The 15,000-nt window shown below is 33.2% G+C and overlaps 1 protein-coding gene across 1 annotated transcript in view; it reads right to left on the bottom strand.

Annotated features, from left to right (window-relative positions):
- Window positions 1-15,000, bottom strand: part of LOC144972611 (neuronal acetylcholine receptor subunit alpha-2-like) — a 107,983-nt gene that overhangs the window by 44,137 nt on the left and 48,846 nt on the right. The window contains exon 2 of the mRNA XM_078914043.1: window positions 11,740-12,377. Coding sequence (XP_078770169.1) covers window positions 11,740-11,839 — 100 coding nt within the window. The 5' untranslated portion in view covers window positions 11,840-12,377. The remainder of the gene's footprint in view (window positions 1-11,739; window positions 12,378-15,000) is intronic.

Genomic DNA, 15,000 nt, shown 5'->3' with positions numbered 1-15,000 from the left:
ATGTAAGCATTATCCAGTACTTTTATTTTAATTCAGGTTAGTCTTTGTTAATTATGGGTCTTTTGGTTTGATTTCAGATTACTCTCACATCTCTATAAAAAATAAACTTAGATTGAATGGACAAGTAATATTTATTTCTGAATTGAATTTATGTATAGACATATTATGTTTCATCAGTCGAAGTCACATGTACCATTCTTCTTTTCGTGTCAATTTTCAAAAGGAACTGTGGGACTGGGATCCTTTCTTGCAATAGAGATCATATCTGAATTTTAAAGGATATATTAATATTTTCATAGGCTGAAAAAAAAAGATTTTGAGTCCGAAACTTTCTGTGTTTGGTATTTTGTTCTTTTTTTAAAGCTCTTGTGGTAATTTTTGTTTATTACTTTTTACAGTCCATAGCTTCGAGCAGCTCAGTATCTCTATGGTTGAGACAAAGAAGGTCTCTTTGTAAGGGATATTCCACTTGCGCAGTATTATTTTCCAAAGATAGGTAACACGTGGGCAGGACCTACATTCTTCACTTGTTTGTGGACACAGTTGGGGTTTTTTTCTTTCTAGTTGACACTTTAGCAGTTATTACTTGTATTTTTTATCGTTACGGATCGCCTTTAATGCAGTTGGCTAAAAATGAGAAATTAATTATTTTTACTTTGAGCACCCATTAACACAAATCGACCACAATAAAGAAGCCAATAACTAAATTATCATTTCACAATATAATAATATAAAATTGTTTGATCATGGATGGACGTAAGAAAATTACTACCAATAAGGCAAAGAGTCATGCATTACTTTGTCAATTATATTTGAGTTTAGATGGTTTTAAAGTTAGCTAGAAATGTAAAAAAAACGTGCAAAAAAAGTTTATAAAACAATAATGTCCAAAACAGAAGCCGATTTCTACCATCACTCGGGCAAGTTTTACGAATTATAACTAGCTAGACGGTCTAACTATAAACGCACCTTTTTTTTTAAGTATAGACCGTCTAAACGTCATGTAACAATGTGAAATCTATTTATTCATTTGGAGCTCAAATTTTAACAATGCACATGTGTCGACAGACCTTCAGAAAGAAACCTAGCGCATGCGTTGAGCCGCATCTAATACCCGAAAGGTACCGGGTTCAATCACCCTCCGCTGCGCTGTATAGCCTTGAGCAAGTCACCTCGCCCTAGCTCAATTTGCGGCGCTACACTGCGGCTAACGCCTGGGTTATTCCAGTCTTCCCTTAGAATAGACCCTTGAGAAAAATTTGGGATGAATAAAGGGAATTATATTTTCTATTTATTCTATCATATAAACATACCACTTGCGCTTAAAACTGCAAAAGTGAATCACAGCCATTGTTAAACTGTGGATTAAGACTTACGGGATGGAACCAAATATAAGGTAGTCACTTGCGCGTATTTTATGAAAAGAGTCCTTAAAATTGATTGAAAGAGTTTACCCTCCCCCCCCCCCCAACCCCGGGTCTTCCTCGTTTTTACATCCTACTGTCAAGGTGATATAGCTTTTCATAATGAAAACCTTCCATAGTTGCTTGCCAAGACAATAAAGACTCGGACAAGAGAACACCGCGCTTCAACAGTTATCAAATCACTTTAAATCAACTCCAGTCAGTCCCGCTCTACTTGATACAATTCAATATCCATAAAAATGTCTCAAAAGTCCCGAGCTACATTTAATGAAAATGATATTACAAGGACCATAACCCGCACATTGATATCGATCATCGACAGATAGCAACTAATATAAGTATTATGGTTATGACATCGGGAAAGTGAAAATATTATTGCTGTCTAGAGGAGGGACTCTCTCTCTCTCTCTCTCTCTCTCTCTCTCTCTCTCTCTCTCTCTCTCTCCCTCCCTCTCTCTCTCTCTCTCTCTCTCTCTCCTCTCTCTCTCTTTCTCTTTTCTTCCTTCTATCTATCTAATCTATCTATCTATCTATCTATCTATCTATCTATCTATATCTATCTATCTATCTATCTATCTATCTATCTATCTATCTATCTATCTATCTATCTATCTATCTATCTATCTATCTATCTATCTATCTATCTATCTATCTACCTCACTCTCTCTCACTGTCACTCTCTCTTTCTTGTATATATATATATATATATATATATATATATATATATATATATTGTATTATTGTGTGTGTGTGGTGTGTAGAGAGAGAGAGAGAGAGAGAGAGAGAGATAATGAAAATGTAAAGAACATGCATATTTTCAACAGCATTATATGGGGGAGAAATCTTGAACAATCACAAAAAACAATGAGAATAAAATTAATGCATTTGAAATGTCAAATCCTTTTTTTTTTTAGCTTGGGCGACCGAAGAGTTTCTGGAATTACAGAATTTATGAAGGACAACAGACAAAGCCGAAAGGACTCTGCTGACCCGATGACGTCTTCGCCAAACAAGCAGCTTCGAATTGCGTCGTGGAACGTTATCAAGGGAAAAGCCACGAGGAACAAGGAGAAGAATTAATGAAGCTGATATACAGAGAAGTGGTAAGACCTGGAATTAGATTTTTTAAAAAGCTAGCTCGGGATAGAGAAGGATGGAAACTGTTTGTCTGTGGCCTATACCCTGACCCAGGGTGAAAAAAGCAATGATGATGATGATGATGATTTGAAATGAAATGCTAACGGAAAATTCTCCACATTCCCTGGATAGTAAGGGAAACTAACAAAGATGTGAAAGAGTTCCTGGGCATTAGGGAGCCATATCTCATCAAGATGATACAGAAACTAAAACTGGGCTTTTATGGACATATCAAGAGACATAACACCCTTGAAAAAAATTCTCGAGGCTATTGTGGAAAGACGGAGAAAGAGCCCAAGAAGAAAATGCTTACAAGACATCATCGAATGGATGAATGAGACATTGACTGAATGTGGAAGGATGGTGCAGGAAAGAAGCTTGTTTCGGGTACCAGTTGCGGAGGCCACGTACAGGAGGAATACGCCATGATGATGAAGTTATATGTATATATATATATATATATATATATATATATATATATATATATATATATATATATATATATATATGATAATTTACAGCCGCAACAAAATATTGAAAAATTATTACCAAGAACAAAATTCACTTACCAACAAATGTGGCTGTCGAAGGAAAGAGTGTTGCCCATTAGTGAAACAATCTCTAAAGACAAGATTCATATATGCCATAGTCACAAAAACTTAAACGAACGAACTAGAAAAATTTATTGGACTAACAGAATGTAACTTCAAATCTAGATACAACCTCGACACATTCATTTTTAACAAGACCAACAAAAGAGCATCTACCACACTTAGTGAACACACTGGGATTTAGACTACATTATTTAATAGAAAATCATAACAAAAGCAAACCAATGTACCGTAGTTTGTGCCTGGAGGAAGACTGGACATCAATAATTGTTAATACCTGACTGAAGCAACCCTTAATAACAAAAAAAAAAAAGAATTGTACAACATCTTGTGCACATGCTCAGACAAACTTGTTAAACAACTACAGGGCCTCAACAACAACAAAAAACAACAACATTACCACACCGTCATGAAGATGGCTGGCAGGTCAAAAACATCTATGCAGACGTAATCGACGCATATATTTTGATTGTATTCTTTGGAAAAATATGTGTCATGGATTTTTTCAAATTCTTTATCTTTATTACGAAACATTGCCCAATTATCAAATACTTTAAGCCAAAAGTCTAGTCAAACACTAGTCTCTTCTTTTATCTTTTCTAGACTTGTCTATTGTAATTCATTGCTTTTTAATCTGCCTGAACATGATTTAAAGAAACAGCTTTTACAAATCCAAGCCGCAAGAATTTGTTTTAAAGAAGAAAGAAAGAAAACGCATAGCTACAATGTTTTTATTAACTTCATTGGCTCCTATTGATTATAAAAATGTAATGATGTGCTTCAACTCTAAAAACGATTAATTACCTTTTTATCTTAAGGATTGTATTATACAGTTTTGACCTTTATTTAATTTTTGGAACGAGGACCAGCCGGCCTTGGGAGCGTGGCTCAGCGGTACGGTCTTTGCTTCGTACCCGAAAGGTACCGATTTCGATCACCCGTTGTGGCGCTGTGTGGCCTTGACCAAGTCACCTCGCCCTAGCTCAATTTGCGGCGCTGCACTGCGACTGACGCCTGGGTTATTCCAGTCTTCCCCTTTAATAGACCCTAGAGACAAATTTCCCCTATGGGATGAATAAAGGGAATTTTTTAAATTATTATTATTATTTTTAATGCAAACATATCAGATGACTAAGTAGAATTTTTAAGTAAGACGAGATTAGAAGCCGATTTAAGTTTAAGTTAAAGTGCCAACAAAATATAACATCGCATTGTTGCATATTATTCCCCTTTGTATTATTTAAATGACGTAACAAGTTGTGGTGACCCAAATCAATACAAGTTCAGTTTGGTGCAGAGATGGAAAATTTGTCTTAAAAGGTGAAGGTCAGAAGTAATTAATTTTACGATAAATGACTACTTACCTTGACCTTCGATTTAAATTGTTTAAGCCAATAACACGTTACGTCACAAGCCGTCATTAATGCATTTTGAGTTTGACCCGACTTACACTTCTTTGCAGGTCTGATAACCCAATTCCTTATGGGCTCATTGTTGTAATGGAAATCTCAAAAAGTGATTAAAGTATTGTCCATAACAACAATATTAAACTAGGCCCATACGCGAGTTCAGATGTCAGACCTGCATATGTGCACATGTTGGTTTGACCAGTTTATTCCTATTCGAAAATCCAAAAGGGGTGTTATAATAATTAGCATACGGTTTCTTACCTTTATTGGATTTTCGTACCGAAGGATGAGCCTAACCTTAGCTATCCCGGGCTTACGAAATATGCAATCCTATTGGTAAAAAAAACTGTATTACAACATTCCAGTTGTACAATTTCCTGTAAAATCATCGTTAAAGTCAGCAAATATGAAATATAATTTTCCAGTAAGTCGAGATTAGAAGTAAATTTTAGTTTCATTTAAAGTGTCAACAAAACAAAGAAAATCATATTGTTGAATATTATTCCCTTTTGTTTTTATTATTTAAGTCACGTAAAAACTTATTTTGACCCAAATCAATACAAGTTCAGTTCTGTGCAGAGCATGGAGAATATGTTGAACGGTGAAGGTCAGAGGTCATTAAAATAAAACAACTTCCGTTCGGTGGTGTGAATAGAAAACCATTTTAAAAGGTGAAGGTCATTAATTTTTCAATATATGAATGCATACCTTGACCTTCGATTAAAATTGTTTAAGCCAATTATAGGATTAACTCTCTCCTTACTGATCATTTTCAGTATTTTCCCAAAATAGCAGGCTTACCCAGCAGAAAAGTTTATTTTTTAAACTCAACTAAGCTCTCTACAAAACAAATTTATGTTCTTATTAATTAAACAAAGATCTTTCTTCAAAGCATGTGATGTACTTAATAAATCTATTATTTTTTTTATGTATAGTGATTCGCGTAACAAATGTGACGATTTTGCTGCAGGTGGTAAGGAGAGGATTAAGAGCCGTCTTTAATGTATTTTAGCTAGACTGCTTTATTCCTTTAAGACACTACTAAAGGGTTGTTATGATAATGATTATGCCCCATCTCGCAAATCAGCATGCACACCAAAAAAATGGGAACACAAAATTAAAAATAATTCTCTGCCGTTTAATCTGCGCTCTAGATAGTTTTACTAAATCTTTTAAAAAAGAAAGAAATTTAAAAAGTCATCTCTTTCGGTTATATTAAGATGATATGTATCTAACTAGACTAGTCTAGAAAATTTCTATTTTTTAAAAGATTAAAATTGAAAAAGAATGGATAAGCACTTTTCATTTATATACTATAGATATTATTCGCTTAGCTAAGGAGCTCACAACATTGCCATCCGGAAGTATAACGGACCAACACACAAAACTAGGTGTAACTAGGTGATCGTTTATAGTCAGGTTAATACAGTATGATGAGATTTACTCATAAACGCGGATGGCAAAAAACATTAACAATGACCCGAGTGACGTCATCCTCTTTCTATCTATAGGTTTAATCATAATTTTATTAATTTTTAATTTTTATTATTACTATTATTATTATTATTATTATTATTATTATTATTATTATTATTATTATTATTATTATTATTATTATTATTATTATTATTATTATTATTATTATTATATATATTATTATTATTATTATTATTTTATTATTATTATTATTATTACTATTATCATTATCATTATCATCATTATTATTATTATTATTATTATATTATTATTATTATTATATTATTATTATTATTATTATTATTATTATTATTATTATTATTATTATTATTATTGTCATTTTCATGATCATTATCATTATCATTATTATTATCATCATCATCATTATTATTATCATTATTTTATTATTAATATTATTATTTATTATTATTATTATTATTATTATTATTATTATTATTATTATTATTATATTATTATTAAATTGTTATTATTACTGTTATTATTGTTGTCATTATTATTATTATTATTATTATTAGTAGTAGTAGTAGTAGTAGTAGTAGTAGTAGTAGTAGTAGTAGTAATAGCAGTAGTAATAGTAGTAGTTGTTGTTGTTGCGTAGTATTAGTAGTAGAAGTAGTAGTAGTAGTAGTAGTAGTAGTAGTAGTTGTTGTTGCTGTTGTTGTTGATGTTGTTGTAGTTGTAGTAGTGTTAGTAGTAGTAATGGTAGTAGTAGTAGTAGTAGTAGTAGTAGTAGTAGTAGTAGTAGTAGTAGTAGTAGTAGTAGTAGCAGCAGTAGTGGTAGTAGTCGTAGTAGTAGTAGTGGTAGTAGTAGTAGTAGTAGTAGTAGTAGTAATAGTAGTAGTAGCAGTAGTGGTAGTAGTAGTGGTAGTAGTAGTAGTAAGAGTAGTAGTAGTAGTAGTAGTAGTAGTAGTAGTAGTAGTAGTAGTAGTAGTAGTGGTAGTAGTAGTAGTAGTGGTAGTAGTAGTAGTAGTAGTTGTTGTTGTTGTTGTTGTTTTAGTAGTAATAGCAGTAATAGTACTAGTAGTAGTAGTAGTAGTAGTAGTAGTAGTAGTAGTAGTAGTAGTAGTAGTAGTAGTAGTAGTAGTAGTAGGAGTAGGAGTAGTAGTAGTAGGAGTAGTAGTAATAGTGGTAGTAGTAGTAGTAGTAGTAGTAGTAGTAGTAGTAGTAGTAGTAGTAGTAGTAGTAGTAGTAGTAGTAGTAGTAGTAGTAGGATTAGGAGTAGGAGCAGTCGCTGTAGTAGTATTGTTGTTGTTGTTCCCTTCAAATATAAAAATGATAGACCTTGTTCCATTTATTAAAAATGATTTTGGCCGATTCATACGATCCAGCGATCCGGGAAGCAAATTGCCGACTCATACGATCCGCTGCATGCACCCAGATAACCGGTGAATAAATTCAGGGTCTTCACAGCTGTACTTTTTATGTTCTTTCACAGACGGTATACATGACTCGAGGTACGAACCATTGTTGGTATAGAACTTATGGGTCCAGACTCGCAGTTCTGCAGACCGAGTCCGAATCTGACTCACCACCAGCAAAACTATTACGTTATTTTTTATAGTTTTCTTTTGTTCCTTGTATTTTTGATAATCCAGTTTCGTGCTTTAAATTTTTAAAGAAAAAGAAAATAAGAAAAGTCAACAATTTGAGCTACAGATCTCGTCAACGTTTGAGCATCACGGTCTGAAATAAATGAATAGCACTGACTACTGAGAATAACTCTCGCTTCCCTTTTCACCGGAAATCAACCGGAAATCTTCCAATATAACAGCTAGGTTTCTGAGGGGTACTTGAAAGAACTGATTCCATTTGATTTTCTGCTTGGTCGAGTGGGAAGGATAGGGGTAGACATCTAGACGTCTACACTGTCGTTTTACGGGACTCCTAACACACAATCTGATAATAAATGTTATTGCGAGCTGGGTTTATATTACAAATAAGTTTTCTAGTGAGTTTAAATTTTCTAGCAAGCTTATAGCATATAAAGTTCAAGAATTAGATGGAGGGCGATAGTCAGAATTTATACGTATGTGTTTTCAACCTACCTCTTCTTTTTATTAAAGAAATTGATCCCACATCTACCGTAGCCTTCATTAAATCATAGCCTCTCATTGTCGAATAAATGCGTCACAATATAAGATGACGACCGCCAAAAAGAAGTGAAGTTTGAGTTTTATTCAAGAGTACATTAAATGGGATCATTTGTTATCTTGAGCATTAATAACAGCTCACTTTTCACTGTCTATCGGTAATCGTCGCCTTATATCGTGACATATTTTTAAGGGAAATAATTAAGGCTATAATTAAATGAAGACTATCCACTTTACCAATGAGAGTTTCGTTTTTAAAAATTGACAGATAGATTGGAACTAAAATGTTGTTTATAACAATAGATTTATTATTGGTTCTGGGTTGTCTGATTTCAGAATGATTGCAGTTTTGTGGAAAACGATCGGCTTGTTCATAACACCTTCAGCACATGGAAACAGTCTGTATCGGGTAGCCTTTCAGTTTGTGAGCACTAACTTAACCACATTGTTTTAGCCTGGTTTGTCATACTCATGTATTTACCCGCGTCGTATTACCGTGCAATGCCATGCATTTTAAACTCAAAAGTGTGTAAAATGTGTTTATATTCTGGATGAGCCAAAATTTCAGTCAGTCGGCATTCTCATGTATTTAAAATAGCTATGGCTTGTTGTCAACAACGGGATGTAAGATTGTCATAGGTGATCCCTCTAATTTAATCGTTTCATTTTATGATTTGGTGATAAGGGAAGATAAAAAGATCGAACTTTATATGCTGTTTAAAATTATGCAGCTCGTTTCCTCATGAATATCTTTACTTCGTGTCGGAACAGCTACTCCGTAATGCTATAATGTTATAGTTTATTATCAAGTTCCTATAACGTCGTTAGCAAGAAGCCGCCAGCAGAAAAGAATTAATTTATTCTTTTCAGCGCTGTTGAATGTAATCTTTTTGGGAAGAAGGGAAATAACTTTCTATAATTTTTCTTCACCGGAAGTCTTCCGGAAATATGCCATCCAACCTTTCAGCATTGCAATAGTGATCGGGGAAATGTTATAGACATGGGGCATTGTGGCCTTAGATGCCAGTTGCCTATGGGGATGGTGGGAGACTGGCTGAGTCTCGTGGGCATTTTAAAATTGTTTCTCAATTGTAAAGGATTTCCATAGTAACAACTTTAATATTATTTGCAGAGCGAGTCATTTCAAACCAGTCAAATATGATAATTCTATTTTCAATTATTACCATTATTATTCTTTATCATTACAATCAATGTTATCGTAATTACTATTATTATTATTATTATTATTATTTTTATTATTATTATTATTATTATTATTATATTATTATTATTATTATTATTATTATTATTATTATTATTATTATTATCATTATTATCATTATTATTACATTTATCATTATTATTAATGTTACAAGGAATGCTATAACTCCGATGTTGTTAGAGATTGGTCTACTTCTATTTTATCGACGACCAAGGAGAGCCTTCTTATATATCTATCTATATCCCTTTCGATTGCATTCTCTCTAGAATATGGATGACCTCTAGTCTCTAAAACGGTTGCAGATAAATGATATTATATTTAGATTTACTAGAACTATGACATTTTATTTTTTTACACTCTATAAACCGATATCCACTGTCCTCAAGAAAGCATATAAACTGAAATAAATTTCAGTATACATCTAATATCTATCATCACCACAATCATGATTGTCACGACTACCATCACAATTATCACCATAATCATCATCACATCAGCATAACATCAAAATCATCATCTGCATCATCATCATCATCATCATCATCATCATCATCATCATCATCATCATCATCATCATCATCATCATCATCATCATCATCATTACCAATCATCATCATCATCATTTTCATCACCATCGCTATCATTGACATCGTCACCACAATCTTCACCATTAATAATCTCATTGTCACAACCATCCATATTTTCTACCTTATCTTTACCATCTGCCATCTATACGATCGTTTGAAAAATTATCATCTAAACACAATTAAGGTATTTGCAATTACAATATTATTAATAAGAACAACAAAAACATGAACAAAAAAAAAAACAAAAAAAAAAAAAAACAAAACAAAGCAACAAAGACATTTTAAAATAACAAAATTACTCTTTTAAAAATTGTTCCGTACAGCCCATGTTAAATGTTTGCCAACCAGAACAGAATTACTGGCAAATCTAAAAATTATAAAATTATCTTGTACAGATTGATATACGAATTTAACTGTCGATCCTGTTTTGAATTAAAGGTATTTCTAGCACCCTATGAGTCAAATTATGATTAAGAAAATTTGGCAGGGCATAATGATCGGTCCGTTGATTATTTATAAAATCCCCCAGGGACTTTTGACCAACTATACACCGGTTTCGGTAAATTCGGGGGGGGGGGGGGGGGTCCCGATAGCTTAGACAGTAGGGCACTCGCTTCACATGCAAAGGGACCGCGATCGATCCTGGTGCAGTCGAGATTTTTTCTGTCCCCTGTCAACCCAGCAGTGATTGGGTAGCTAGATCCGTTAGATCTGGCGGAAAGTACTTTGCGATAGACTTGCGTCCTATCCACAGGATAGCAAGCACTTGCTATTGTCCGTTTCACCTATAGAAACCGGGATAATCTCCGGCTCCATGGGCCTCATGGATCTGAAGGACTACTTTTTACCAGTTTCGATGAAGAGGCAGATTGTCTTTTACCGATGAAGTGGCAGGTAGGTTTTTACCAGCAAAAGTAGCATCTCTAATTATGTATTCGTTAGTCTAAGCTGGGTAATTTCACTTTTGTATAATATTTTCTCATTGATTTTAGTAATTTAAGGAATTAATCAATATGGTGGAATCATTACATTTCATCTGTCTAATTGGAAGAATATATTTGTCAACAAAATAACATATGGTTAAGGCCATGGTTGAACTCATTCTGTTGTATTTGTCCATTCGGAAGAATCAGTTTGTCAACACACTTTCGTTTCATCCATTGCCGTCTGCTTAAAATGATTTGATATTGTAGTCGATAGCACAATTCCATAGAAGTGCATTGTATCTAAATCAATACTTATTCTCTATTTGTGTTCAAATTTGATAGATACTGCATATATATTACACTTTTCTTACACTCAAGTAATGTGATAAATAATACTTTGATTTAGAAAGATAGACAAGAAGCATAGTAAAACAAAATGGTAAAACAAAACACAACAGCAACGACAAATACGTTTGGGCGAAAAAAAAAAAGACTTTATTAGGTGACCGATTACAATCGTTGATGGCTCAAAAGATTCGTCTCGCTCCAACATATTTTCCACAATAAACTGTAGTACAATAATTGAAATAAATGAGTGTCTGTCTGCAATAGCTTATCTTGTTTCCCCGCAAATATTGCGGGCTCTCCACCAGTATACAAAAATACAACACCAAGAACAAAAACAAAAGCATACACAACAACAAAAACAACAAAACAAGAGAATTAGTAAACACAAAAACAGTAACCACAACAACGACAACAAAGGCAGGAACATCATCTCATCCATCGACTTCAAGCACAAATTCAAAACAAAGCATAATCCCATACATACTCACCAGCAAATAAGCCATAGGTCAGCATCCACCATGCTAAGAAGACACAAAAAACTATACCACGCGAGGTAACCTTTGTCATCATATTGTTACAATTAATCATGTTTTGGTGCAGATTCGTCTGGAATTAATAGATATCCATTTTGTTTCTCATGAAAAGCATTAAGAATTTTCTACTCCGTGATTAACCCATTGACTTGAAACTGGTTTTCATAAACCCGTGGCTTTCTCTTGTTCGATAATTCATCACTGCCGCTGAGTGCAGAAAGAGCAGTTGCAACTAGTGCTGCACATTATATTGGGTTTCCTTTGCTTTACAGTTTTTCTTGACTAAAATAATTTTGCTTCTCGCTATTGATCAACTTGTCGTTTTTGCCGTGTTCATTTTTTTCCTTTTTAAGTTATATAAGCCACAATTTTACTGGTTGAAATATTCAGATTGTTTCTTGACAATAATAGAAGAGATGAGCAAATATTGTTTCGAGTCAGTATCTTGATAATTGTTTTTCGGATCCATTGCCTGTGAAAGGCTGCTTACCCTTGTCTTCCTATAATCCCCAAAGTAGATAATGATTATGCCAATATTTCCCGCTTCCGATGGCCCAACTAGAAGGAGGTTTGACATTGATGGTGTGATGTCTCTGGAAAAAGATAAAGTGGAGAAATATCTGGTGAAATGAGTTACACAATTTGTCAACATATCATATTGATAGAAACAAATAACATTATATAGATAATTACGAGTGAATTTCTCTATCAATTCATATGACAATAATTTGTGTATGGACCTGTGGTTTATGCGAGGATCTATGCAACGTCTGATGAATGCCAGTGGCATAAATACGATATATGCGTGATGTATCCATTTTAAGTGACGTGCACTTATGTGATTTTAAGTCTTTTGTTGGATTTAATAAATTAAATAATAAATTTAATAAATTATGTTCGGATATTTATATACTATTCCACTGTTTTGGTCGCCTTAGTTTTTGATTAATTGATTAATTGGTTCGACTAAAATTATCAAACATCTTTTGTAAGATCAAACCTTTTGGCCAATCACGATCTCATTTAATAAGAAACCATTATTTTTTCGAAACGCTTTGAGTCTGTCGCATGTGGTTATGTACTAAAATATTTAGAATATGTGCTAAAATCAAGTTGTCAGAATGTGTGGCATTCAAAAAGTATCGGACAGAAATGAATAGAATCGCTTCAAAATGTGAACATGACAGGCTTTTTATTACTGAACGCCTTTATTTTAAAACCACTCCTCAACTGACAAAAAAACCCCAATGAGATCGGATGTACATCGGTAGAATCCTGTCATTCTTGTCTCATATTGACCGAAAGAAATGATGAAGAAAACGTTTTATTATTATCATTGATGATGATGATGATGATGATGATGATGATGATGATGATGATGATGATGATGATGATGATGATGATGGTGATAATGATGATGATGACTATGATGTGATGGACACTATCCACAATTTCCATAGCTTTTCAATGTTTTTAAATGCTAGATAGGTATAGAAGATAAGATAATATTAAAATAATTTCTTTTTGTCCAGTAAATGCCATTTTCAACAATATTTTTTGGGTTATTCAAATAGTTGTCAGTTTCTATTGAGACAACTTGAACAATATTTCTATATGATACAGCGACCATTGAAGTCAGTTCTGATACATAAAACAGTCTTTTGTGGATTTGAGCCTGCAACTTTCGATGATTTCTTCGGGACTCAATCCGTTTGTTTATTAATGGGAAAGCTAAAGGATGCAACTAACTAGTATGGACAACACCGTGTGGTGAATACAATGATGAAGGAAGGATGTTGTGAGAATCGAGATTGCGGTAGACAGACTTCCCCGGGGTGAAAGAAGATTTCTCATAATGGAATAGACCCAGGGGGTTGGTGAGAAAACAAGAGTAAGGAGGGATAGACTTGGAGTTTTTTAAAAGAAAATAATAGAAAGAAAATGAGACAGAAAGAAAGATAGATAGATAGATAGATAGATAGATAGATAGATAGATAGATAGATAGATGGATAGATAGATAGATAGATAGATAGATAGATAGATAGATAGATAGATAGATAGATAGATAGATAGATAGATAGATAAATAGATAGATAAATAGAGTGGGTGAGTATAATATATATATATGTATATATTATGTGTGTGTGTGTGTGTGAGAGAGAGAGAGAGAGAGAGAGAGAGAGAGAGAGAGAGAGAGAGAGAGAGAGTTTAGTGGTTTAAAAGCTAGGAGAGGTGTGGAGATAGGAGTTAAAGGAGGAGGTCGGGGGTCAAGATGTATGAGATTATGAATTACGAATAAGGACGTGAAAAAAGAAAAATGAGAAGTGATGAAGAGCAGGAATGGAGAGAGAGAAAGAGAGAGGGGGTACGGAGATGCAGGCTTATAAAAAAAAATTTAAAAAAATAAAAATAATAATAAAAAAAAAAATAAAAAAAAAAAAAAAAAAAAAAAAAAAAAAAAAAAAAAAAAAAAAATATATATATATATATATATATATATATATATATTATATATATATATATATATATATATATATGTATGTATGTATGTATGTATGTATGTAGTTATAAATATGGATGTATACCTTCAAAGTTACATTGACTGAGCCGGGCAAAAGATCTTTTAAAACGGCAAACTGAAATTGACGTCGAAAAAAATGTTTTCCGGATGCGAAAAACGTTTCATTACAAACGCCATTGAATAATCAGAGTTTAGTTATATTATTACAGTATCAAAAAGAAGCATTCATTTGGACAGGCTGTGTCACTTAAGTAAATTCTCAGAGAGCCTCATAGTTTCTTGTGTTTCATTACAAAATCAAAGTGACCGCTTTGTCTAACACAGAACATTTACAGGAAAAAAATCTTGCTGCTTGCTTTCAATAAGTTCTGTTCTAATATTGATTTCATTTTAATTCAAGATGGAGCTCCTTTGCACACTTCTAGGACTTGCCAGGCATTTCTGCATCGTCAATCACCAGACCGTATATACAGGCACCAACCTCTCCAGACTGCAATCCCTTGGATTATCAAATTTTGGCTGCCCTTTTGACAAAAGTTTACAAAAACAGAGACTACTTTTTCAAGTTGAAAGCAGAAAATAAAATCTGTTTTGGCTTATCTAGTTGCTAATTTAATAATTAATAATTATATTTGAAGAAATGATGTAAAATCGCAGCAATATAGATAGCTTAAGTATTATTGATACACTTGCC

This window comes from Berghia stephanieae, chromosome 5 (genome assembly GCF_034508935.2).
Source record: "Berghia stephanieae isolate SIO BIC M18660-M18661 chromosome 5, UCSD_Bste_1.3, whole genome shotgun sequence".
Taxonomy (NCBI): domain Eukaryota; kingdom Metazoa; phylum Mollusca; class Gastropoda; order Nudibranchia; family Aeolidiidae; genus Berghia; species Berghia stephanieae.
This window is presented reverse-complemented; position numbering and strand designations above follow the sequence as displayed.